Source organism: Dendrobates tinctorius, unplaced genomic scaffold (genome assembly GCF_039654945.1).
Source record: "Dendrobates tinctorius isolate UK_male_01 unplaced genomic scaffold, ASM3965494v1 ptg000184l, whole genome shotgun sequence".
Lineage (NCBI taxonomy): Eukaryota > Metazoa > Chordata > Amphibia > Anura > Dendrobatidae > Dendrobates > Dendrobates tinctorius.
Genome location: NW_027361851.1, coordinates 14,473,380 through 14,501,338, shown reverse-complemented (window position 1 = coordinate 14,501,338; position 27,959 = coordinate 14,473,380). Strand labels below are relative to the sequence as shown.

Genomic DNA, 27,959 nt, shown 5'->3' with positions numbered 1-27,959 from the left:
ACCGAGGAGGAAAAAAAGACAACAAGCTAAGTCTCAGAAAACCAGAGAAGTTGGTAACTATGCAGATTGCAGATCCCTGATCTTAACCGCACAACTAGCAGCAGTCGTGGAGCGTTCCTACGATGGTCCTAGACGCCTCGTCACAACCGGAGAACTACATAAGCCTAAAGCAGGAAAAGAGGAAAACTAACTGCCCCAGAGCAGACCCCAAAGGAAAGACAGCCCCCCACATGTATTAACGGTGAAACAAGATGAAAATGCAAACAAAGGCAGGAAAATAGGCTGAGCAAATGATGGGGCCCGGCTATCTAAAAAGGACAGGAAAGGAAAGACACTGTCTGCAATCTGCCAAAAAAACCTACAAAAATATTGTCCAACACTTCTGATAGCAAAATTAACCCTGAAGTCACTAGACTTCTAAACCTATATCAGCACTCTGAAATATTCTGAGACAGAGCAAAAAAGAGGCCAATCTAATAAGGAACAAAAAGCAGATTGGCAAATACTGATTAATAGGAGTGGAAATTCAGCATAGCCCCAGCAGGGGCAGTCTGATTACACAAAAAACTGAATTGACCAACAAGTGCAAGTGTGAACAATAGCAAAAAACAAACTTAACTTGAGAAGACTGGAAGAGAGCTGAAGTCCAGGACCTGAGAAGCAGACTGAATCACCAGCACCCGGATAGGGCGTCGGCTGTCTTATATCCAGTCTGATACTCCAGAGATCCAATCGTTATCTTCCTCATCAGGTGGCAGATCACTACCACTTACACCAACAGCACTACCTCCTGTCACCACCAGAGGGAGAACGGAAGGGGAACTCTCAACTGGTGGAGCAGAACGTGAGTTCATGACAGTCCTCTCTATGGGCACTTCATGAGACAAGACTTAGGGATTTAATAACATGTTTTAAAAATGTATTTTTGGAGTTCTTTTTTCATATGATTTGGCCTTACAGGACTCCAAAGAATATGCAATATTGAAAACAGAAGTTTTTGCGCACTTCCAGTGTGGATTGTTAAACCAGAGAGGGGCCCAAAGCTTCTCTTGTAAAAATGAACGGTCTGAAAATGACTTAACTAGTAAACTCAGGGAGTTTGGTGAACCTCATGGGGGCCACACTCCCTCTCCAATCGATCCCTGGAAAGAAGGTGGGCGTCCGCTGCATTCATGAGTATGCTTAAGACTATCCGGTGGCCAGAGTGGTCATTGAGACGGCCCGAGGTACCAAGTCCTATGAGGTCGGAGTGGTCAAGGATTTATTGCACCCAATTATCAGAGGCCCAGACTTAGTACCGGGTAACTAAGGTGGAAGAGGAGATAGTGGAGCAATTGTTGGTACCAGGACCCTGTAGAGAAAGAGCATTGGACATCCATATGTCTTGGGTGGCCATCTAGAGGTGAACAAAACTCAAGAACGGGTCGTGCAGAGGTTTTATTGGTCTATATGTTACCAGAAAAACCAAAAGATATTACAAGTCCTGTACCACCTGTCAGTTAACTGCTACCATCATTTCCTTCCAAAAATCCTCTCTTGCCACTACCCATCATGGTAGGGCAACAGAGGGACCTTGTTGAAACTCCATCTTGGCTGGACAGGCCAGAAGAGGACAATGAGGTTGTCAGAGTGGCAGAGACAGTCACTGGCCAAGAAACAACAGTGCCGAGAACTGCTTCAGAGGAATCGAGACCTGTTTTTGGCATTGCCAGGACGTACCAAGGTTAAACATGAAATCCTGATGGAACCACATGTGCAGGTGAACCAAAAGCCGTATAGTATCCCTGAAGCCTGCAGCAAGGTGATTTAGAAGGAGGTGGCTAAATTTGACGTATATCTGATGCCACGCCTTGATGTACCCAAAGAAGCTGCGTCAAACAGATACATCACCACTCTGGACCTAACGAAAGATTATTGGAAAATCCTCCTTCTCTCAGCGTGCACAAGGAGAAGATGGCCCCTTCTACACCTAACGGTGGCTTCCAGTATACCAGAAAGCCGTTTGGATTGCAAAGAGCCCCAGCTACCTTCCAGATGGCCATAGACTGGATCTTAGGCCCTCACCAAAATATGCCACAGCTTACCGCGACGATATTATGAAGTCATCTGTCAAAGGTCCAGGCTGTGCTGGTTGTGCTGAGGGGGGGGCGGGGGGGTTACCATAAACCCAAAGAAATGTGCCATTGGGAAAAAGAAGGGAAAACACTTGGGCTATATCATCGGAAGAAGCGGTGTATGGTGGAGGCAATCCAAAATTGGCTGCAAACGGTCTCCAAGAAACAGGTTCAGGCATTTCTGGGAATGGTGGGATGTTATTGTCAGAGTATCCACAATTTTGCCATGATAGCTGCATCCCTGACCTACCTTCTTAAAGTGACAAAGATGTGGGTGGCCAAATGGTCTCTTGATGGTGTTCCAAGAGTTGAAACTCAGGGCTACAAGACTTTAACTTTCATGTGGAACACAGGTCTGGGAAGCTGCACGGTAATGCAGATGCCCTGTCTAGACTTTCCTGTTTGGTGACTGAAGGTGCCAAAACCTCTGGCTTTATGCAGAGAGGATGGAATATTTGACAAAGTCATTGGCAAAGTACTGAAGGGGAGGTAAGTTTCACTAAGGGTGTTAGCCTAGGAAATTGCTCTAGCATACCAAGTACTGAAAGGGGTTAATCAGCCATGTTTAGTGATAGGTTAATTGAACAGCTGTTGAGTGTGAGGAGTCCAGAGAATAAATACCCAACCTTCTAGAGCATTCAGAAGAGATGGGACCAGAGGTACCAAGCTCTGGAGTTCTGTTTTTCATGTTAAGAAAAGCTGAACCTTTTGTTGTTGGTTCCTGAAGCGAGTGGATTCCCATAGCAACAAGGACTGTGCCATACGTTATGTTTTTGTTTTCCTGTTAGGCCAGGAAGGCTGGGTTTGTTTTACTAAAATTGCAATGTTTTATGCAGTACTTAAAATAAACCAGTGGAATATTTAAAGCGACAGTGTTACTTTTTCTACCTCTATGTGCAACCAAGAGAGCCGTTCTACCACAGTACTTACAACTGCTCATTTTGTCTTTCTACCCAGCTAATTCTTCTCTTTCCCATTAGGTCTATGACATCACATGATCAAAAACTGACTAGCTGAATCTTTCTAAGCTCTATGTAGAAATAGGAGGTCAATTTTCCCTGCATGAGTCATCACCGCAAAAGGTCCCTGGCAGGGGAAGGAGCGGAGCAGCTGGATCAGAAGTTGAAGAGAGGGTTGACTCATGTAGGGAAGAGACTTGATGTTTCTATTTAGAGCATAGAAGGATACAGCTAGTCTGTTTTTAATCACGTGAGGTTATAGACAAAATGTAATAAAAGAAAAATGAACTGGGTAAAAGGGTAAAATGAGCAACTGTATGTATACAGTGTTATATAATATGATGACTGCAATATATTAAGAGAACACAAATTTTTCCTGGGAGTGCTTCTATAAAGATAGATATTTACAAAGGGCATAATATGTATCGGACCCCCCTTTAATAGACATTCTGAAAAGCACAGCCGCACATGTCCGCTGCAGTTCTAGGCCACATGTATAATTCAGAATAGTGGAACAAAACAGAACAGAATGCTCTGGAGATAACAAAGCAGCAATTTCCCACCCATAGGAGAGCGACCCTGTTCGTATGTCCCATGTTTAGTAAATTAAGGAATAAGTGAGTAACAGAGACTTATTTACAGCATAAAATCATCTGAGAGCACAAATATTAACCTTATATGAACTAAAGGGCAACTTATGTAGGAGGTCGATGAGCAAATGTTAAAATGAAAATAGCATGCAAGCTGTAACCAGCCTCGCTGTGTACATAAATGTAGGCTTTATATACACTTTATTCATCTTAGAGGTTTGTTTAGTTGCCAAGCGATAGTTAATATAAGCTTAGTTATCATATACCTCATTGCTTTTTGAAGAGCAGACTGTGCCAAAGTATTTTCAGCATTGAATAGAGAACTCATTTCCATAGGCCTTAGCCCTGTGGAAAACGCTGCCTAATTTCCATTCACTTTAACAAAATAACTACAGAAAGCTTAGGTTCACACAAAAGGGCATTCACAGTCCGATCAATATTTATTCGGAAAATAAATTATTACAGTTTTTGTGATGTGCAAGTCTTCAAAATGATATGCCGACCACTAGCAGTTAAAGGAGTGTTCTCATCTCACTTGTTGCATATCCACAGGTTATGTGATAGATGTCTGATAGATGGGGGGCCAATCCCTGGGGTCATCACTTGTTTTGAGATTGGAGGTCCCCAACAGGCCCCCTGATTTATATACATTACTTCTATTGGGCATTAGGAAACAATTAAAAGGCAATAGAACGAACAGACAAGAGTCACACAAGTATGCCCAAATCTCCATGCTTGCTCTGTCGCCATGTGGCAGAGTGATCAGTGTTAGTGACTTGTGTTCTCGACACCGGTACCGATGCCAGAGGTGGGACCCACACTTATCAGGACATGGGCACTAGCCTTTAGACTTGTTTTCCATATGTGGCATGTCCCTCAACTAATCAGTCATCATTTGGCTCTTTTACCAGTTTTCACTGCAAATCTAGTGACCCTGAACAGAAAACGCAACATGTAGCATTATCTGATCCGGCTCCTAGAAGAGTAAGGAGAAACAACTGAAGTGCAGAACGAATGGGAACAATCCCATAGAAAACCACCTTACCAGTTGCCACATTAATTTCCTCTGGTGTCTTTAACATGCTGAAAAGGAAAAAAACTGGATAAATAGTATTCTGTCAGTGTTCACGTGATGTAACAATGTGGTGTGACCACAGAGAAGCGCTAAAATGACGCTACTTCAGTACTACCGAACACCGGTGACTGTTTGATCACAGATTCCGAAAATAAGGATGAATGATCTCATGGAGATCAACATCCAACACTGCGGAGACACCATCACATGTTTCTCAACGCAGTGATGCTAGAGCAATGCCCCCATCCCTTATGGGAAACATGCAAAAACATGTAAATCAAGAGCCGCGGAGACACCATCACATGTTTCTCAACGCAAGCAATGACTAGCCAAGTCTTTCACCGGGAAGGAACAACCACGGGAAGGGCAATCTCCAAATGAAGGAAACCACCTATGTGATGGTGTCTCCGTGGCTCTTGATTTACATGTTTTTGCATATTTCCCATAAGGGATGGGGGCATTGCTCAGGCATCACTGCGTTGAGAAACATGTGATGGTGTCTCCGCAGTGTTGGATGTTGATCTCCATGAGTTCATTCATCCTAATTTTTCACAGTCTTTTACTAGGCATTGCTCCTACTAGCCAGTTTCCTACTCCACACTGATGAGGGGCAATATCCCGAAACAGCTGTCTGTGGATGGATACCATGTTTTGGCATAGGTGGTTTCCTTCATTTGGAGACTGCCCTTCCCGTGGTTGTTCCTTCCCGGTGAAAGACCTGGCTAGTCATTGCTTGCGTTGAGAAACATGTGATGGTGTCTCCGCGGCTCTTGATTTACATGATCACAGATTCCAACATCATGTCTGCTCTACATCTGAAACTCAACCTTTCCAAAACTGAACTTCTTCTGCTCCCACTGTCTACTAACCTTCCTAAATCTGATATCTCCCTCTCCACGGGTGGCACCATAACAACACACCGGCAGCAGGAACGCTGTTTGGGTGTTATGTTTGACACGAATCTTTCCTTCACCTCCCATATACAAACTCTTGCTGCTTACACCTAAAGAACACCTCTAGAACCCGCCCCTTTCTCAACATGGAAACAACAAAAACTCTCACTGTTGCCCTGATTCACTCCTTTCTTGACTTGTGTAAAGCTCTATTAATTGAACTCCCTCTCATTCGACTTTTCCCTCTCCAGTTTATCCTCAAAGGGAATCTGTCACCCTTTTTTTGGACTATGAGCTGCTGGCATCGACATCAGGGGCTTAGCATTCTGTAATGCTGTAGATAAGCCTCTGATGTAACCTGAAAGATAAGAAAAAAAAAAGTTAGATTATACTCACACTGGCCTTCGGTCCAGTCCGATGGGTGTCGCCGTCCTGTCCGGCGCCTCCCATCTTCATACGATGCCGTCCTCTTCTTCCCTTTCTGTCGCGGCTCCGGCACAGGCACACTGCTGTCACGCCGCCTCCGCATACTCACCCGGCCTCCGCTCCCACGCCGCAGCCCCCCACCGCCCGACAGCCACGGCGGTCCCTTCTGACAGGCTCGCGGACGACAGGGTCTCTTGCATGCAATGCGCATGCGCCACAGGCCGCGCCTCCCTCCTGTTACTTGTGCTCTGGCAATGCCCTGACCCGGAAGCACCTACAGACCAATGGCAGACCTGACAGGGCCATATCAGGTCGTTCCCCCCCTGAGGGAGGTGCCTGATTGTTGTGTTTGTTAGCACACTGGGCCCTGCTTCCTCATGTGCTCTCTGCAGTCTCGCAGTCCTGTCCTCAGTGATTCCTGCAGTAGCCTCGCAGTCCTGACTCCGTGGTCCCTGCAGTAGCTCCACAGTCCGGTGCTCCGTGGGTCCAGCAATCTATACTCCAGGCCTGCCTCCTGTGTTCCTGCTCCGTTCTGCTATCCACGCTCCATTCCTTCAGTTCTACTCCAGTCCTGCCTCCGGTGTTCCTGCTCCATCCTGCTATCCACACTCCAGTCCTACAGTCCTACTCCAGTCCTGCCTCCCGTGTTCCTGCTCCGTCCTGTTGTCTATGCTCCAGACCTGCTCCGGTCCAGTCTCCAGTGATCCCGCTCTGTTGTCTACGCTTCAGTCCCGCACTCCTACTCCAGTCCGTCCTGAGCCGCCCCTCTCGGTACCGGCTATCGTGGTACCCGAACCCCTGGGCCTGCTCCTAACGATCCCTGTATAGGGGTCGGCTCCACCTGGCAGCTCGCCCGGGGCCCCTCTGTGCCACGGTCCAGAGGGTCCACTCCTGGAGATTTGTCTCCTGACCAGCCGTGGTAACAGTACGATCAGGCCATGGACTCCACCGGTATTACTGCTGCTACTCAAAAGGAGTTGCTCTTTTTGCGGGAGAATCAGGGACGCATCATGTCCGTCATGAAGTCTATGGACACCCGTTTGTCGGCCCTGCAGGTGGCTGATCCTCGAAATGCCACTCAACTGGCCAGTCTTCAACAGGAGCTGGGTCAGCAACGAGATACTCAAGCCCACATTCTGAGTTACATGGCCTCATTTGAAAGCCGCTTGTCGGTCCTCCAGTCTGCCACCACGATCCCGACTCCTCCCCCCGTGTCTACAGCTCTCCAGCCTCGCCAAGCCACCGCGATTTACTGGTGATCCCAAACTCTGCAGGGGGTTCTTAAATCAGTGTAGCCTCCATTTTGAACGGTTGCCTCAGCAATATCCCTCTGACCGGGTCAAAGTGGCCTTTATTATGTCCCATCTGGAGGGAGAGGCCCTGTCATGGCTGAATCCTCTCTGGGAACGCAACGATCCCGTTGTCTCGAGTCTTCCGGTCTTCTTGGATACTTTTCGCAGGGATTTCGACGAGCCGGGTCGGTTAGCCTCTCTCACCGAGTCTCTTTTTAACCTACATCAGGGTTCTCTCACTGTTGGGAATTACGCGATTCGCTTTCGCACTCTCGCCTCTGAGCTCGGCTGGAACAACGCGGCTTTGGTAGGGTGTTGTGAGTTCATTTTTCCCTTCACCATTGAGGTCTGATGAACTCCCTCCTCTGGTGAAGGAAGGTAGTGAGGCTGATTACCAAACACCTGGGCAGCTAGATGATAACTGGGTGGCTGGAATTGAGGACTGTATATAAGGCTGCCGACGCCCTTCTTCCTGGCTGGTGATTTTCCTGCTGGATTCTTGGAGACCAGTCTGATTCCTGCATCTCAAAGCTAAGTTTTTCTGCTCTGCTTTGTACTCTTCAGTTTTGTTTTTGTTTTGCCTTGTTTTTTGGGAGTTCTGCCATCCCCGGAAGGGGGTGAGCTGAATTCCATTTTTGTCTCTGATCTGTTGATCTTTTGCTCTGTCTTCAGAATATACCTGAGTGCTGATATAGTCTTTTGAAGCCTAGAGACTTCAGGGCCTGTTTTGCCTATCAGTCGGTTGGCTCATTTTGATAGGGTTTTTGCGGATGGCAGACAGCAGCTTTCCTATCCTGTCCTATGTAGTTAGCTTGGGCCCCATCATTTGCTCAACCTATCTTTCTATCTGTGCTAGTGTCTTCATCTTGCTTCACCGTCATTATATGTTGGGGGCTGCCTATTGCTTTGGGGTCTGCTCTGGGGCAGTTTAGTTTTTCCCCTTTCTGTCTTTAGGCTATGCAGTTCTCCGGCTGTGATCGAGGGTTCTAGGGCACCGTAGGAACCCCCCACGGTTACTGCTAGTTGTTGTGGATAGGTCCAGGGGTCTGCAATCCAAAAAAAAAAAAAAAGAGAAAAAAAAAAAAAGTGTCAGAATTTTTTTTTTGTGTGTGCATATTTTTTCCTCTATATCTCTGAGGCCGTAGGGGGAATTTTTCTCTCAATGGAGATGAAGCAATTGTCTGATCGTGTGGAGCAGCTCGCTGCTGAAATGCGGGGAATTTCCGCCTATCTTGCTCATTCACATGCTGCTGAACCAAAGATTCCCACTCCTGATGTGTGTTTTGGGGATAGGTCTAAATTCTTGAATTTCAAGAATAATTGAAAATTATTTTTTGCCTTGAAGCCTAACTCGTCGGGGAACTCCGCGCAGCAGGTTAAAATTGTCATCTCATTGCTGCGCGGGGATCCCCAGGATTGGGTGTTTTCTTTGAAACCTGATGATCCTATTCTGAATAATGTGAACGCATTTTTTCAAGCCTTGGGGTTGTTGTATGATGAACCTAATGCTATTGATCAGGCTGAAAAGACTCTGTTGGCATTAAGCCAGGGTCGGGATTCGGCAGAGTTGTACTGTCAAAAATTCCGAAAGTGGGAGGTCCTTACTACCTGGAATGATGGTGCCTGGGCAGCCCTCTTTCGGAAGGGTTTGTCAGAAACTGTAAAAGATACTATGGTGGGATTTCCTGTTCCCTCTGGTCTTGACGATTCTATGTCATTAGCCATTCAGGTGGATCGGCGTTTACGTGAACGCAAAACTACACGAGAGATGTTGCCACCTGTTGAACAAATGGCTGAACCTATGCAATGTGATAGAGTTTTGTCTAGGGTGCAACGTCAGGAGTTCAGAAGGCGTAATAAGCTGTGATTTTTTTTTGTGGCGATGCCTCGCATATTATTTCTGTCTGCCCTAAACGAGAGAAACGTTGTGCACACACGTTTTCTGTGGATGGTGTTCAACCTAAGTTTCTTCTGGCAATTACTCTGATCTGCTCCCTGTCCACATTTTCCGCCAAGGCTTTTGTGGATTCAGGAGCAGCTCTGAACCTGATGGACTTGGATTTTGCTAAACGTTGTGGATTTCCTATGACACCTCTGCGGATGCCTATCCCTTTGAGGGGTATTGATGCTACTCCTTTGGCGAAGAATAAACCTCAGTTTTGGACCCAGGTGGTAATGCGGGTCGCCCCAGACCATCAAGAAAATTGCAGATTTTTGGTGTTGCATAATTTGCATGATACCATTGTTCTGGGGTTTCCCTGGTTGCAAATCCATAATCCAGTTCTGGATTGGAAATCTTTGTGGTGAGTTTTCTAAACCTCTCCCCAGTCGCATGATGTTCCTGACTATTTGGCTGACTTTTATGATGTATTTAGTGAGAAGGAGTCTGCGTCTTTGCCTCCTCATAGGAGTGATGACTGTGCAATTGAGCTGAACACGGGGTGTAAATTTCCCAAGGGTCGGCTTTTCAATTTATCTGTACCCGAGCACGAGGCTATGCGATCCTATATTAAGGAGGCATTGGAGAAGGGTCATATTAGACCATCCTCTTCACCCTTAGGTGCTGGGTTTTTTTTTCGTGGCTAAAAAGGATGGTTCATTAAGGCCTTGTATTGACTATCGTGCTCTCAACAAAATTACTGTTAAATATCAGTATCCGTTACCCCTGATTTCTGATCTATTCTCCAGAGTTAAAGGTGCTTGCTGGTTTACCAAGCTTGACCTCAGGGGGGCGTATAATCTTATTCGCATTAAGCATGGGGATGAATGGAAGACGGCGTTTAATACTCCAGAGGGACATTTTGAGTACCTGGTGATGTCTTTTGGGCTCACTAATGCCCCTTCTGTCTTCCAGTGCTTCATGAACGATATATTCCGAGACTTTGTGGATAAATTTTTGATTATCTATCTGGATGATATTTTGATCTTCTCCAAGAATTGGGACTCATGTGGAACATGTTCGGACTGTGTTCCGGATTTTGAGGGAGAATTAGAATCATAGAATCGTAGAGTTGGAAGGGACCTCCTGGGCCATCTGGTCCAACCCCCTGCTCAAAGCAGGATTCGCTAACTCATCCCAGTCAGATGTCTGTCCAGCCTCTGTTTGAAGACTTCCATTGAAGGAGAACTCACCACTTCTCGTGGCAGCCTGTTCCACTCATTGATCACTCTAACTGTCAAAAAGTTTTTTCTAATATCTAATCTAATTCCCTGTATGTCAAGGGATCGAAATGCCTTTTTGGGGTACAGAGGATTTCATTTTTGAGATTTATTTTGTCTCCATCAACTATTGAAATGGACCCGGCCAAGGAACAGGCCATTTATGATTGGGTTCAGCCCACTTCTTTGAAGGCCCTCCAGAAGTTTTTGGGTTTTGCTAATTTTTATCGGAAATTTATAGCTAATTTTTCTGGTATTGCCAAGTCATTGACAGATTTGACTAGGAAGGGTGCTGATGTGCTGAATTGGTCTCCGGAGGCTGTTTCTTCCTTTCAGGAGCTGAAGCGAAGATTCACTTCTTCTCCGGTTTTGCGGCAACCTGATGTCTCACTCCCGTTTCAGGTGGAGGTGGACGCTTCTGAGATTGGTGCAGGAGCGGTGTTGTCCCAAAAAGATCCTGTGACATCTAAAATGAATCCTTGTGCTTTCTTTTCCCGAAAGTTCTGCCCATCCGAACGTAACTATGATGTGGGGAATCGGGAACTGTTGGCCATGAAATGGGCATCTGAGGAGTGGAGACATTGGTTAGAGGGAGCCAAACACCAAGTCGTGGTCCTTACTGACCACAAGAATTTGATTTACCTGGAGTCGGCCAAGCGCTTGAATCCTAGACAGGCTAGGTGGGCCTTGTTTTTCACACGTTTTGATTTTGTGGTCTCTTTTCTTCCGGGCACTAAGAATGTCAAGGCAGACGCCCTCTCTAGGAGTTTCCTTGCTGATTCTCCTGTTGTGACTAAGCCTGCTACCATCTTAGGCGAGGGAGTAGTTCTTTCTGCCATCTCGCCCGATTTGAGACATGCTCTGGAAGAGTTTCAGGAGGACAAACCTGAGCGTTATCCCAGTGGAAAGTTGTATGTTCCTGACCAGTGGAAGAAGAGAGTGATGTCTGAAGTTCATTGCTCTGCATTGGCTGGTCATCCAGGTATTTTTGGTACTAGAGATCTGGTGAGTCAGTCTTTTTGGTGGCCCGCCTTGTCTCATGATGTCAGGAATTTTGTGCAGTCCTGTGGGACTTGCTCCCGGTCTAAACCTTGTTCTCGCTCTAGTGGCTTGTTGATGCCTTTGCCGGTGCCCAGGAGGCCATGGACCCATATTTCAATGGATATTATCTCTGAAATGCCTGTCTCTCAGAGAATGACTGTTATTTGGGTGATTTGTGATAGATTCTCTAAGATGGTCCATCTTGTACCACTCCCTAAGTTGCCATCTTCCTCTGAGTTGGTGCCCTTGTTTTTGCAACAGGTGGTTCGCTTGCACGGGATTCCTGAGAACATTGTATCTGACAGAGGAGTTCAGTTTGTGTCTAGATTTTGGAGGACTTTCTGTTCCAAGCTGGGAATTCAGTTGTCCTTCTCCTATGCGTTTCACCCTCAGACCAAAGGGCAGACGGAGAGCACAAACCAGACTTTGGAGTCGTATTTGAGATGTTTTATTTCTGCCGATCAGGATGATTGGGTTTCATTTTTGCCCTTGGCCGAATTTGCTTTAAATAATAGAGCTAGTTCTGCCACTTTGATGTCACCTTTTTTTTGTAACTTTGGTTTTCACCCTCGATTTTCTTCAGGGCAGGTGGAGCCTTCTGCCTGCCCAGGTGTTGACACTGTGGTGGAGAGAATGCACCAGATCTGGGACCAAGTAGTGGATAAGTTGTTTCGCTCCCAGGAAAAGGCCCAGCGGTTTAGCGGCGTAGGACCGTTGGTCCCCAGTTTAAGGTGGGTGATATGGTTTGGTTGTCATCAAAAAATATCGCTATGAAGGTGGCTTCTCCCAAGTTTAAGCCTAAATTTATTGGACCTTACAAGATTTTGGAGATTATTAATCCGGTCTCTTTTCGGTTGGCTCTTCCTGTCACATTTAAAATTCATAATGTGTTTCATAAGTCCTTGTTGAAGAGGTTTGTTGAACCAGTAGTTCCTGTGGTGGCACCTCCTGACCCTGTATTGGTTGAAGGTAACATGGAATATGAGGTAGAGAAGATACTGGATTCCCGTCTGGCTAGACGGAGACTCCAGTATTTGGTTAAGTGGAAGGGTTATGGTCAGGAGGATAATTCCTGGGTCTCTGCCTCTGATATTCATGCCGAAAGCTTGGTGCGTGCCTTTCATCGGGCTCACCCGGATCGCTCTGGTGGCATGGATGAGGGTTCGGTGACACCTCCTCAAGGGGGAGGTACTGTTGTGAGTTCATTTTTCCCTTCACCATTGAGGTCTGATGAACTCCCTCCTCTGGTGAAGGAAGGTAGTGAGGCTGATTACCAAACACCTGGGCAGCTAGATGATGACTGGGTGGCTGGAATTGAGGACTGGATATAAGGCTGCCGACGCCCTTCTTCCTGGCTGGTGATTTTCCTGCTGGATTCTTGGAGACCAGTCTGATTCCTGCATCTCAAAGCTAAGTTTTTCTGCTCTGCTTTGTACTCTTCAGTTTTGTTTTTGTTTTGCCTTGTTTTTTGGGAGTTCTGCCATCCCCGGCCGGGGGTGAGCTGAATTCCATTTGTGATCTGTTGATCTTTTGCTCTGTCTTCAGAATATACCTGAGTGCTGATATAGTCTTTCGAAGCCTAGCGACTTCAGGGCCTGTTTTTCCTATCAGTCGGTTGGCTCATTTAAATAGGGTTTTTGCGGATGGCAGACAGCAGCTTTCCTATCCTGTCCTTTGTAGTTAGCTTGGGCCCCCTCATTTGCTCAACCTATCTTTCTATCTGTGTTAGTGTCTTCATCTTGCTTCACCGTCATTATATGTTGGGGGCTGCCTATTGCTTTGGGGTCTGCTCTGGGGCAGTTTAGTTTTTCCCCTTTCTGTCTTTAGGCTATGCAGTTCTCCGGCTGTGATCGAGGGGTCTAGGGCACCGTAGGAACCCCCCACGGCTACTGCTAGTTGTTGTGGATAGGTCAAGGGGTCTGCAATCCGATAGCTGCCAACCTCTCTGGTTTTTCTGGACTTAGCTGGTATTTTGTTTTTTCCTCCTTCGGTGACTCATCATATGTAGGGGCATTCTGTCTCGGTCTTTCGAGCAGAGTAAAGGCTGAACTCGCGGGTCGGGATACCCCGACCACCTTGGAGGACCTTATCTCGCTGGCCACCCACATTGACCTACGCTTCCAGGAGCGTGCCCGGGAGTCAGCGAGAGACAGGAGGTCCACCAGGCCATCGTCCTTTTCCACCCGGTCTGTCAGTCCCCGTCCTGCCGGGTCCTCGTCTCTCTCCTCGGTCGAGTCCATGCAGGTAGATCGCGTCAAGTTGGCCGAGTTGCATCGGAGAGAGAGGCGGGTACAAGGTCTATGCCTCTATTGCGGAGGCTCGTCAAACTTTGTCCGTAATTGTCCTGAGAAACAGGGAAACTCCTCCACCTAGGTCAGGTAAGAGAGGCCTCCCTAGGTGCTAATGATTCCTCTCAACCTCTTACTGTATCTGTCATTTTGGTTTCAGGGGAGAGACGTGGGTCCGAGGTGGCCTATGTGGATTCGGGCTCGGCAGGTAACTTCATCTGGCATGAAGAGGTGGACAAATACCAGATTCCCATAGTTACCCTATGTAATCCTCGCCTGTTTGTTGCAGTGGATGGCAAACCGCTACAAGAGACCGTCACCTTGGTCACTGAGTAAGTGGAGTTGCAAGTCGGAGCCTTACATCAAGAGAAGATAGCCTTTTACGTTCTGCCCAAGCTCTCCCATGCGATTCTACTCGGTCTTCCATGGTTAAGGACTCATCAGCCTGTTCTCGACTGGTCTTCAGGGGAGATACTCCGCTGGGGGCACTTGTGCCAAGCTCGCTGTCCGTCTAGTGGACGCTCCTCGGCCACCTCCAGACATTCCGGGCCTTCCTTCAGCCTACAGTTCCTTCACTGATGTGTTTGATAAGAAGGAAGCTGAGGTTCTTCCTCCACACCGGCCTTTTGACTGCCAAATTGAACTAGTCCCCGGTTCAACGCCCCCAAGGAGCAGTATCTACCCCCTGTCTCCCGCAGAGACCGTAGCCATGTCTGAGTACGTCCGAGAGAACCTCGCCAAAGGCTTTAAACGGAAATCCTCCTGGCCCGCGGGAGCCGGCTTTTTCTTCGTCAAGAAAAAGGACGGATCTCTACGGCCGTACATTGACTATAGGGGCTTGAACGAGATTACCATCAAGAACAGGTACCCCCTTCCACTCATTCTGGAGCTGTTTGACCACCTCAGAGGGGCTCAGGTCTTCTCCAAGCTAGACTTCAGGGGAGCCTATAATCTGGTCCATATCCGAGCAGGTGACGAGTGGAAGACAGCTTTCAACACTCGAGACGGCCATTACGAGTACCTGGTCATGCCCTTTAGTCTCTGCAATGCTCCTGCGGTGTTTCAAGAGTTCGTCAACGAGATCTTCCGGGACCTCTTGTACTCATGTGTGGTCGTGTAGTTGGACGACATCCTCGACTTCTCTCTGGATCTCTCGTCCCACAGAGAGAGTGTCCGTTTGGTGTTACAGCGTCTTCGGGAGAATCGCTTGTATGCCAAGATAGAGAAATGTCTCTTTGGACAGACTTCTCTGCCGTTTCTGGGATACATTATCTCAGACACTGGATTAAGGATGGATCCCAAGAAGTTGACTGTCATTCTCAAATGGCCTCGCCCCGTCGGAGTAAGTGCGATACAACGGTTTCTCGGATTCGCCAATTATTACCGGCAATTCATCTCTCACTTTTCCGCAATAACCAGACCTATTTCTGCTCTCACCCGTAAAGGGACTACTCCCAATGATTGGACTCCTGAGGTGGAGGAGGCCTTTCAGACCCTAAAACGGGCTTTCTCCACGGCCCCGGTGCTGCATCGTCCCAAGAGCAACCGACCCTTTGTACTCGAAGTGGACGCTTCCTCGACTGGTGTCGGGGCAATATTGTCCCAGAGATCCGCCTCCGGTCATCTGCACCCCTGTGGCTTCTTCTCTAAGGCCTTCTCTCCATCCGAGTGTAACTACTCGATCGGCGACCGGGAACTCCTGGCCATAAAGTGGAATGGCGTCATCTCCTGGAGGGGGTTGTCCATCCCTTTGTAATCTTCTCGGATCACAAGAATCTGGCCTATCTCCAGTCTGCCCAGAGACTCAACCCTCGTCAGGCCAGATGATCCTTATTTTTTGACCGATTTGACTTCGAGCTCCGTTTTCGCCCCGGTAACAAGAATACCAAAGCCGACGCTCTCTCCAGGGTCTTCCAGCCACACGAAACAGTGGAGAAACCTTCGCATATCATTGACCCCACTAGAATCATGCAAAAAAATCCCTGTTTGGGAGAGAAGAACAGACAATTCGCGGCGCCCTAAGTGCGTAAACACAATATTGTAGTCTTTAAAGGGTGCACAATTTTATGCACTCACCTGATAGAAGACTAATATAGCTTTGGATTATGTATCCTCAAAAATCCTTCCTTTTGGGATACTTCTCAGAAGACAGGGCTTGCAGCTTGCCTCGGGTGGATCCAAGTGAAAGAGCCAGGTTCAGGCTCACACAGGATGAGTAAATCAAGAAAAACACATCCAGCCCATAAACAGCAGCGCTTCCCAGGACTCACATCCAAAGATGATATTCCATATTTTTTTATTTCATAGGTTAAAAAAGAGATACAACGCGTTTCGGATACAGTGTATATCCTTCATCAGATATCATAAAAACACAGTACAAATCCTAATAGTATCATCTTTGGATGTGAGTCCTGGGAAGCGCTGCCGTTTATGGGCTGGATGTGTTTTTCTTGACCCACTAGAATCATCACAGTGGTTCCAGTGAACTGGCTTCCTCCACCTCCTGGCAAGACTCTCTGACAGCGGCATTTAACTCGCGCTTACCGTAAATCTCACCCATCGGTGACCCGTCACATGATTGTGGGTCACCCGATGGGTTGGCAGGACAAGCAGAGGTCTCCAGCAGACCTCAATGGTTGTCATTGCCGGATTGCTATGAGCGCCGCCCGTTGGTCGGCACTCATAGCAAGTGAACACTTCTGATACACACAGGCGACTGATCATCACCTGTTTGTAGCAGAGGAGATTGGAGTACTGCAGCTTCTAGTCTCCCATGGGACTATTGAAGCATGCAAAAAGCAAAAACAATAAAAAAAAAATTTAAATATTAAAAAATAAAAAATATAAAAGTTCAAATCACCCCTTTCACTCCATTCAATAATAAAAAAAAAAAAAAAAATCAAACATACACATATTTGTATCGCTGCATTCAGAATCGCCGGATCTATCAATATAAAAAAGAAATAACCCAATCACTAAACGGCGTAACGAGAAAAAAAAAAATCAAATAGTCAAAATTGCGTTTTTTGGTCGTTGCTACATTGCAATAAAATGTAATAATGGGCGATCAAAAGATCATATCTACACCAAAATGGTATCAATAAAAACGACAGCTAGGCACGTAAAAAATAAGCCCTCACCCTGCCCAAAATCACGAAAAATTAAGACGCTACAAAGTTTGGATTTTTTTCCACCACTTAAATGAAAAAGAACCTATACATGTTTGGTGTCTAAGAACTTGTAATGACCTAGAGAACCATAATGGCAGGTCAGTTTTAGCATTTAGTGAACATGTTAACAAATTAAAAAAAAAACCTGTGGAATTGAATTTTTTTTGCAATTTCACCACAGTTGGATTTTTTCCCCCCGTTTTGCTGTACATGATATGTTAATACCAATGGTGTCTGTCAAAAGTACAACTTGTCTCGCAAAAAAAAGAAGCCCTCACATGGTCATTTTGCCCAAAAAATAAAAACTGTATGGCTCTGGGAAGAAAGGGAGCAAAAAAACAAAAACACAAAAACGTAAATCCCTCTGGTCATGAAGGGGTTAAACACGAAAAAACCCCACCAATTTTGACTTTGTGCAAAATTCTTAAGCTGTATGCACCATTTAAAAAAAAATTTCAGCAACAAGAAAAAAAAGAAAACAAAACACAAAAAAGAAAAAACGTTAGGAAACCCCTCCTCCCCCAAATAAAAACGATGAGCCAGACGATAAAAAATGATGAGCCAGAGCCATCGTCTCTCGGAAGATGGGGAAGGATTGGCTTCAATAGCAACAGAAGATTGTAAGCTTGCGAGCAGGGCCCTCATTCCTCTTGGTATTTGTCATAATCTATGTGATTATTGTTATGCTGTAATGTCTAAAGTATTGTCTGTACAAATCCCCTCCGAAATGTAAAGTGCTGCGGAATATGTCGGCACTATAGAAATAAAATTTATTATTAACAGAATACATTGTATAGTATAGTTAGTTACACGCTGACAAAGCTCACCCAGCCAGAAATAAGTATTACAGCATTATTGTGTTACCTAGAAAATAAATCACATCTAAACTACCGTATATACTCGAATATAAGCCGAGATCTTCAGCCCATTTTTTTGGGCTGAAAGTCCCCCCCCCCCCCCCCTCGGCTTATATTCGAGTCATATACACCAGGGGGTCGGAGGGGGAGGGGGGGCGAGGGTGTCAGGTCATACTTACCCGTCCTGGTACGGTCTCTGCAGTCCCCAGCTTCGCTGCGATCTCCCTTCCTTCCTTCAGCGGTCACATGGTACCGCTCATTACACTCATGAATATGCGCATATTCATGAGTGTAATAAGTGGTACCACTTGACAGCTGAAGGCAGGAAGGGAGATCGCGGAGAAGCTGGGGGCTGCAGAGACTGTGCCAGGACGGGTAAGTATAGCGATACTCACCTGTCCGAAGTCCATCGCTGCGTGCTGCTGTCTGGCACGTCATCTGTCAGTGACGTTCAGACAGTAGAGGGCGCGGTGATGTGGTTAGCACACGCCGCGCCCCCTGCTGTCTGAACGTCACTGACAGATGACGTGCCAGACAGCAGCATGCAGCGATGGACCGGGGGACAGGTGAGTATCTCAGGTGCCAGCAGTGACACTGGCAACTGGCCAGAGTGATGGAGAGGTGAGTATGTCTTTTATTTTTAAATGCAGCACCGGCAGCACATGAGGGCATAATCTATGGAGCATCTTATGGGGGCAGCATATCAGGGTATAATCTATGGAGTATCTTATAGGGGGGCAGCATATAGGGGCATAATCTATGGAGCATCTTATAGGGGCAGCATATAGGGGTATAATCTATGGAGCATCTTATGGGGGCAGCATAAAGGGGCATAATCTATGGAGCATCTTATGGGGGCAGCATATGGGGGTATAATCTATGGAGCATCTTATAGGGGCAGCATATGGGGGAATAATCTATGGAGCATCTTATTGAGGGGCAACATATGGGGGAATAATCTATGGAGCATCTTATTGGGGGCAGCATATGGGGGCATAATCTATGGAGCATCTTATGGGGGCAGCATATTGTGGCATAATCTATGGAGCATCTTATGGGGGCAGCATATTGCGGCATAATCTATGGATCATCTTATGGGGGCAGCATATGGGGGCATAATCTATGGAGCATCTTATGGGGGCAGCATATGGGGGCATAATCTATGAAACATCTTATGGGGGCAGCATATGGGGGAATAATCTATGGAGCATCTTATGGGGCCTATTCTATGGAGCATCTTATGGGGCCATAACCTTTATGGAGCAGCATATTGTCCTATGGAGCATCTTATGGGGCTATCATGAACTGTATGGAGCTCCTGATTCAATATGGATATTCAAAAACCTTTAACCTACTGATGTCTCAATTAATTTTACTTTTATTGGTATCTATTTTTATTTTTTAAATTTACCAGTAGCTGCTGCATTTTCCACCCTAGGCTTATACTCGAGTCAATAAGTTTTCCCAGGTTTTTGTGGCAAAATTAGGGGAGTCGGCTTATACTCGGGTCGGCTTATACTCGAGTATATACGGTATATAAAAACTACGGTAAGTAAAAATATGGAGTTAAATCATTGTACACTTACACCTTCCAGAACGAAGATTTTTTCATCTGTACATCTTGCACTTCTTTGGAGGCCCTGCAAAAAAATACAGTAAAATTGTTGGCAAAATAAAGAAATTTTTCAAAGAGGCTTCCCGATTTTCCCCAAAAAGTTTTGGGGAAAAAGATGCGTCTTATAGTCCAAATAATATGGTACCTACTGAGGGACGGATTCAAAAATTTCATGCCAGTATTCTGGAGTAAAAAAATTTGAGAAGTCATAAAATTTTGAAGCAACTCGAGGCTGAGCTAACATTTTTAACTTTCGGCTTTATTATTTGATACGCCTCAAATCTTACTCTAGCAGGACCGGGTGTAGGAGTTGTAGATGGTGCACATGGAGGTACACGCCTGTTAAAGAAGCACTCAAATCAAAGTTTGTATCCTCTTAATATATTGAAATCATCACATAATATAAGAAATTACTATTGACAGGATTTTTGTTTGATCATACATAGAAGTATCTTTTTTTTTCTGACCTCACTATGATTTGCAACATTTACACTTACATAGAAAGGTGGAAGGTGCACATCCCTTGTAATAATCTAGTTGCCCGCCTTGGACCTGTCTAATTTCTTAATGTCCTTCTTTAGTTGCAGAGCCCAAAACTGGATCCCATTTTTAAACATGTTATCCAGATCGTTTTGCAAAATTGTAATGTCAAGGTCTGTTAGTATCCTACATAGCTTGTTTTTTTCCTAGGCTATTAATATCAGCCCGCAGCAGTCTGTTTAGCCTTTGCTGGTTATTGAATATAGGGGGGGACACCCTGTCATCTTTTTATTGGGTCTCCCCTAAATTTTTATAACCAGCTGAGGGAAAACCCAAGGCTGATGGCTGATGCTAATATTCTGGGAAGATGACAATAGCCATAAAGGTTCCCAGGTTATTAATATCAGCTCTCAACCGTTTGCTTAGCCTTTACTGGCTATTATAGGAAAGACCCCCCCCCAAAAAAAAAAATGATGTGTCCCCCTATATTTAATAACCAGCAAAGGCTAAGCAGACAGCTGCGGGATGACATTGTCTAGGAAAGGGCCACGAATATTGTCCCCTTCCCAGACAAAGAACAGTATCTCTCAGCCGCCCCAAAAATGGCACATCCACAAGATTGGAGTTATAGGTTTGGGGCTGACATTAGCTGTTTTATGGCCACTGACATCAAGTCTGGGGCTTAGAAATGAAGGGAAGTCTATAAGACGCTTCCATTACTAAACCCTTAGTCATATTGTAATAATGACACAGCCTGAATAAAGTCCTTTATTTTAAATAAAACTCCCCAACCCTCCTTTACCCATTTATTTACAAAAATTAAAAACACACCATATTCCTCATCTGTCCAACAATAATCCATATGTCCCACGATGTGTTCCAACTTTGCTACATCAGGATTGCATGACTGAGCGCTGGCATGATGTGACCGCTCAGCCATGAATACAGAAAACACACTGAGCTGAACCTGATAACAGCTGTAGCGTGGAGCGTTGACATCATTAAGGTGATCCGGGGTCACGAGCGCTGAAGCCAATGCTGCTGTCTGGTGGGAAAGCCATCAGTAGTTTCTGTACAAGCATCTGCTTGTATCGATGCATTTATAGATCCTGCTCCATTGACAAAAGTAATGATGATACATTGTCCTTGTAGTGGGGATCCAGCAGGGTGGCCACCCAGTAATCTGTACTTGTTAAAATACAGTCAACTTGGCTGTCGTTAGTTAGCTCATGTGTCACAGGATTCCCAGAGGCAGCAACAGGCTGCCATCAGTGGAAGGTCCTCACTATTGACGACACTGTTGACGACAGGCTTGATAATGTTGCAAATTGCCCCTGTTCCTCCTGCTCTTCTTCCTTTGCTCCAATTTCCTGATTCATCATTGCCTGCAGTGTTCGTTTCCAGCAGACAAACAATTGGTATTGTAATGCTGATGATTGTGTCATCAGCGCTGGCCATGTTGCTGGAATATTCAAAGAAGCACGGCACACACGTCCTGTATGGAGGCCCAGCATTCATTGTTGGGGAAGTGTGGTTGTTCTGCAGTGACTCACCCATGCATGCTGCAACTGAAAGTCTACAACTGCCTGCCGCTGCTCACACAGTCTCTCCAGCATATGTAGGGTGGAGTTTCATCTTGTTGCTACATCGAAAATGAGGCGGTGAGCAGGAATAGAGAATTAACTCTGTAACGCAGACAGGCGAGCAGCTGTAGGGTGAGAACGCAGAGATTGTGCACACACTGCCCGCACTTTCACCAGACATATCTGGGTAGTTTTTGAGGAAACACTGCACAACCAAATTAAGAACATGTACCAGACACGTGATGTGCATCAACCTGGCTAGGTCCAGAGCTGCTACCAGATTTAGTCCGTTATTGCACACCACTAGGCTGGGCTTGAGGTGCAGCGGCACCAACCACTCATCTTTCTGCTCTTTTATCCCAGTCCACAGCTCCTGTGCAGTGTGGGATCTGTTCCCTAACTAGATCAGTTTCAGAAGTGCCTGCTGTTGTTCCCCCTTGGCTGAGCTGAAGTTCGTGGTGTCAGTCTTACTTTGAGTGGATGTTGAGGTGGTGGTAGAAGCAGCAACCTCGAGAAAGGAATGTCCAGCAATCCTAGGTGGTAGGACATTTGCTAGAACACCTTCTGCCTCTGGCCCAGCCACTACTACATATATGCAGTTTGATTTGTTGTCTGTGTGTGAATTATGTATTGGCTATCCGCAGTATTTCATTATCTATTTCGTGGATCTATTCATTCGATCTCCACTTGGATGTATACTTTTATCATGTTGTACTATATATCCACTTATATCTTCTTTTTAATGTTCTCTCTATCCATGTAGTGTTGGGGGGGGGGTGTCCGGCGCTTGAGTCCCCACGCCGGGTCCTTCTTGGAGCTCTCTGTGATGGCCTGTGTTCCATTATTTCCCACCCTTCTGCATTATTGGAATGTTCCTTGTATTCTTATGTACACTGTTGTTCTGTATTTATACCGGTGATCTGTTCACATATTTCAGTTATATACTTATACTCTGTGATCTGTTTGGCGCATTTGCACATGCGCGCTTTTTCCTCTGGTTCTGCGGCTCATGCACTCCCAACATTGGTGTGGGCAGTTCCTTGTGACGGCTTGACGCCTGCCATCGCATGTGACCGCATCACCCTGGTTGGTGGTTGGCTGGGGCACGCAGTCTGAGATCTAGCGAGCATGCGTTGTAGCACCATTAGCTATTAGTCTTTTCCGATCACGTGATCGGTGGACCAAAGTATTTAGAGGCAACTTTGACATTGCTAGCCACGCTCACGCGAGGAAGCAAACATCTGTTTTGTGAAACCCAGGTGGGGTCTGACCAGTGCACCTGACCTGACCTGCTAATAAAATAGGTAAATTCCACCATTTTGACCCTCGATGTGATTGAGCATATTCTGCCTTTATGTGCTGCATTAGTATCCTCTCTAGTGAATTTTTTGTATTGCACCTGTACGTTCTTGAGGAACAATTTTTGCTGCAGAGAGTGGGTGTGCGTGTGTGTAATATATCTTATGACATGGGTCTTTTTTATTCAATTATTGCCAAATTATCAACCTCTCTTCTGCTGCTTACACAATAATTACTTATGGTTTTTTTTAACCTTTTGACTCCCATGATGGATTAATATTGTAGCAGTCAGTGATTGCTTTTGTTTTCTTTGGCTCTATTTACCCTTTTGCATTGGATATCAGTGTTGCACTAGTATATATTATCTCTGGGTAACAGTTATTATTTATCCCCATCATTCAACTTCCATCATGTGATTATTTTAATAGGTCTTTGTTATGAATGGGTCACCGAGGAGGATAGCAGGTACAGGCTAAGCCACCAGAAAACCAGAGAGGTTGGTAACTAAGCGGATTGCAGACCCCTGATCCTATCCACACAACTAGCAGTAGCCGTGGAGCGTACCTACGATGCCCTAGACGCCTCAGCACAGCCTGGGAGCTAACTCAGCCTACAGCAAGAAAAGTGAAATCTAAACTGCCCCGGAGCAGACCCCAAAGGAATAGATAGCCCCCAAACATATATTGTCGGTGAGACAAGATGAAAACACAAACGCAGGCAGAAAAATAGACTGAGCAAATGATGGGGCCCAAACTGACTAGACAGGACAGGAAAGGAAAGACACTGTCTGCAATCATGCAAAAAACCCTGAAAAATCCAACACGTCTGATGCACAAAAAAACACTGAAGTCACACGACTTTGCCCCCATTATATCAGCACTCTGGTATATACTGAAAGCAAAGCAAAAAGAGACGAATATAACCGGGGACAGAACAAACTGACAAGCAGTAACATATGGGCGGTGATCCACCACAGTCCCAGCAGGAGCAAGCTGACCTGCACAAAGCAGAAACAGACAAAATCAGATTAAATGCAAAAAGATTAGCAAATGAACCACTTAGCTGGGCCATGCAGGAACAGAGCAGGAGACATCAGACCTCAGAAGGCACAGAAAGAAAATCACCAGCAGGGATTGGAGGAAGTCAGCTGTCTTAAATACACCAGTCAGAAACCCCAGATCTCCAATCGTCATCATCATTATCAGGTGGCAAGCCTCTCTCAATCTGACCAGCTCCACTACCTCCAGTAACCACCAGAGGGAGCCCAGAAAGAGAATTCACAAAAGGTCTTGTTCCATTGTGCGTCTTTTTGTATTCAATAAAATTTATATATTTTCGCAGTTTTGACTTATTTTTCTCTCTTTTTTCATATATCCAGTGGGCAATAGGGAGACGCAAGGTCCCTGGCCGTGCTTACTGGTCCACATACTCTGGCGGCACAGCAGGCAAGTAACCCGTGTTTTGACAGGACATTGTCTGAAAGTATCCCACGCCAGGGAGATCCTTTGAACTGACTTGCGAATGCTCATTTCCTTGGCACTGTGGGCAGTAGCAGCTGACATACTGACTACGGGCTGACGGTGTGTGCTTTCCACCCTGCTCCCTCTTTGGCTGTGATGCTGGGGCAGTGAGACAACCTCATCTTCCTCCAAACTGAGCATGTCACTATGATGGCCTTAACTCCATGTCGGGTCCAGGACCACATCATCATCTTCAAACCACTCCGCATCCCTGTCCTCCTTGCTCGTCGGCACACAGCAAAGACGCATCAGTTGGTACCTACGTTTTTTCATTCTCTGACATTGGCTGCAGTGGTCCGCTTAACGTGTGCACTAGCAATCCCACGTACTCATCTATCGACACAAGTTGCTCAAATATATACATATATATAAATAAATTTAAAAAAAAAAAAATATTCATTCTATCATTAAATCAGTATTTGAATAAAAAAAAAAAATCTAAACAATAAAAGTACACATATTTGGTATCACCATGTTTGTAATGACCCGACCTATAAAACTGTCCCACTAGTTAACCCTTTTAATGAACCCCATAAAAAAACAAGGCAAAAAACAATGCTTTATCATCATACTGCAAAAAGTGGAATAGCACGCGATAAAAAGACGGTTATAAATAAAAATGGTACAGCTGAAAACATCGTTTTGCAAAAAACTAGCCACCATACAGCACAATCAGCGAAAAAATAAAAGTTATAGCTCTCAGAAAAAAGCGATGCAAAAACAATTATTTTTTCTATATTAAATTGTTTTTATTATATAAAAGCTCCAAAACACAAAAAAACTATATAAATGAGGTATCGCTGTAATTGTACTTACCCGAAGAATAAAACTGCATTATCAATTTTACCACACACGGAATGGTTTAAACGCCCACTCCCCCCCTCATTGGTTCATTCTGATCACTTAGTTAGGGACAAATAATAAAAATAAAAAAAATGTATTTATTTCCATTTTCCCATTATGGTTAGAGTTGGGCGAAAGTGAATTGGGCAAAAGTTAGGGTTAGGGTTGGGGCTAAAGTCAGGGTTAGGGTTGGGGCTAGGGTTTGGATAAGGGTTGGGATTAGGGTTAAGTTTGTGTTTAGGGTTATGGTTAGGTCTGGGGTTAGGGGTGTGTTGGGGTTAGGGTTGGAATTAGAATTGGGGGGTTTCCACTGTTTAGGCACATCAGGGGCTCTCCAAACGGTACATGGTGTCCGATCTCAATTCTGTGTAGAAAAAGTCAAACGGCGCTCCTTCCCTTCCGAGCTCTGCCAGGTGCCCAAACAGGGGTTCCCCTCCCACATATGGGGTTATCAGTGTACTCAGGACAAATTGCACAACAACTTTTGGGGTCCAATTTCTCCTATTACCATTGGGAAAATAAAAAAAATTGGGGACTAAAAGATCATGTTTGCATAAAAAATATGATTTTTTATTTTCACACCCGGCGTTATAAACTTTAATGAAACACCTGGGGGTTCAAAATTCTCACCACACATTAAGGGGAGTCTAGTTTCCAAAATGGAGTCACTTGTGGTGGGTTTCTACTGTTTAGGCACATCAAGGGCTCTCCAAACGCGTCATGGCATCCAATCTCAATGCCAGCCAATTTTGCACTGAAAAGTCAAACGGTGCTCCTTCCCTTACGAGATCTGACATGCGCCCAAACAGTGGTTTACCTGAAAATATGGGGTATCAGCGTACTCAGGACAGATTGGACCCCAAAAGTTGTTGTACAATTTCTCCTGTTACCCTTGGTAAAATAAAAAAAAAAATTGAATCTAAAGTAAATTTTTTGCGAAAAAAAGTTAAATGTTCATTTTTTTTTTTTTAAACATTCCAAAAATTCCTATGCGGGACCTGAAAGGTTAATGAACTTCTTGAATGTGGTTTTGAGCACCTTCACGGGTGCAGTTTTTAGAATGGTGTAACTTTTGGGTATTTTCTATCATATAGACCCCTCAAAGTGACTTAAAATGTGATGTGATCCCCCCCCAAAAAAATGGTGTTGTAAAAATGAGAAATTGCTGTTTAACCTTTAACCCTCAACTTCCTAACAAAAAAAAATTTGGTTCCAAAATTGTGCTGATGTAAAGTAAGCATGTGGAAAATGTTACTTATTAAGTATTTTGTGTGACATATCTCTGTGATTTAAGGGCATAAAAATTCAAAGTTGGAAAATTGTGAAATTTTCAAAATTTTCGCAAAATTTCCATTTTTTTTAGCAAATAATTGCAAGTCATATCAAAGAAATGTTGCCACTATCATGAAGTACAATATATCACGAGAAAATAATGTCAGAATCACCGGGATCCATGGAAGCAATCCAGAGTTATTACCTCATAAAGGGACCGTGGTCAGAATTGTAAAAATTGTCCTGTCATTAACATGCAAACCACCCTTGGGGATAAAGGGGTTAAGGACCCTACAGACAGATTATGGTGGAAAAATCCATGAATATAGTCTGACACTAGTGTATATTAGAGTAGCTTCCTGACTCTCTCCTGAAAGATGAGGAAAAGATAAATCTAGGAGTTCCTTATTATCTGTCATTATCTTCCATTTTTTTGTTTCTTCATAATGACAAATCAATTACACAAACATCTAGAGAACTTAGGTACATGGAAAAAACGGTTCATGTACATCAGGCACAAGCAACAGCTAACCTGCATCTTATCTGCTCTGCCATGAACCAGTGAGCATATGATAGTCGAGGCGATAGGGAAGCAGCATTCCCACATCCTCTGTGGACAACGTTGTTTAGCACCATGTAAACATTATACGAATAGAAAATTGAGGAGTCTGCTAGATGGCATGAGCTTTAATACAGCAGTGTCAAAACTTGTCCCTGCAGACTTGAGACCTTCACTGCCTGCAGTCAAAAGGTGCTTATTAGAAGATTCAGTGATTTAACACACCATTTCATTTCCTTTATAACACTTACCTCAACATTTCTGTTCTGCGAATTGCATCTTGAAGTTCCATAAGTTTCTCCTTATACTGATTTCTTTCCATCAGTACCCGTGCCATCTCAGCTCTGGTGAATCGTTTTCTCTGGGCAGCAGGTATATCCACCTTGAAGGATAGAAAAATAATTTTGAAAATCATTGTCAAGATATACACGTCTCTTGAAAAATAATATATATTTATCTATCTATACTCAATATCTATCTATTCAATATCTAGCTGTCTGTATCCACACACACACACGCACACACACACACACACACACACACACTGCTCGAAAAAAATAAAAGGAACACGAAATTACCACATCCTAGATATCACTCAATGAAATATTCCAGCTGAAAATCTTTATTCATTACATAGTGGAATGCGTATTGAACAATAACACAAAAATGCTCAAGGTATTTCAAAATTAATATCCTATGGAGGTCTCGATTTGGAATGCTGCTCAAAATCGAAGTGGAAAAACAAATTACAGGCCGATCCAACTTCAGTGGAAATGCCTCAAGACAAGGAAATGATGCTCAGTAGTGTGTGTGGCCTCCACGTGTCTGTATGACCTCCACACAATGCCTGGGCATGGTCCTGATGAGGCGGCGGATGTTTTCCTGAGGGATCTCCTCTCAAACCTAGATTACAGCATCAGTCAA

General features: G+C 45.0%; 1 protein-coding gene across 3 annotated transcripts in view; it reads right to left on the bottom strand.

The window, feature by feature from the left end:
• Positions 1 to 27,959, bottom strand: part of LOC141055135 (C-Jun-amino-terminal kinase-interacting protein 4-like) — a 315,480-nt gene that overhangs the window by 84,802 nt on the left and 202,719 nt on the right. For all 3 annotated transcript variants that reach the window (XM_073552116.1, XM_073552115.1, XM_073552117.1), the window contains exons 12-13: positions 27,287 to 27,417; positions 19,451 to 19,504 (exon numbers count right to left, since the gene is read on the bottom strand). In XM_073552116.1, coding sequence (XP_073408217.1) covers positions 19,451 to 19,504; positions 27,287 to 27,417 — 185 coding nt within the window. The remainder of the gene's footprint in view (positions 1 to 19,450; positions 19,505 to 27,286; positions 27,418 to 27,959) is intronic.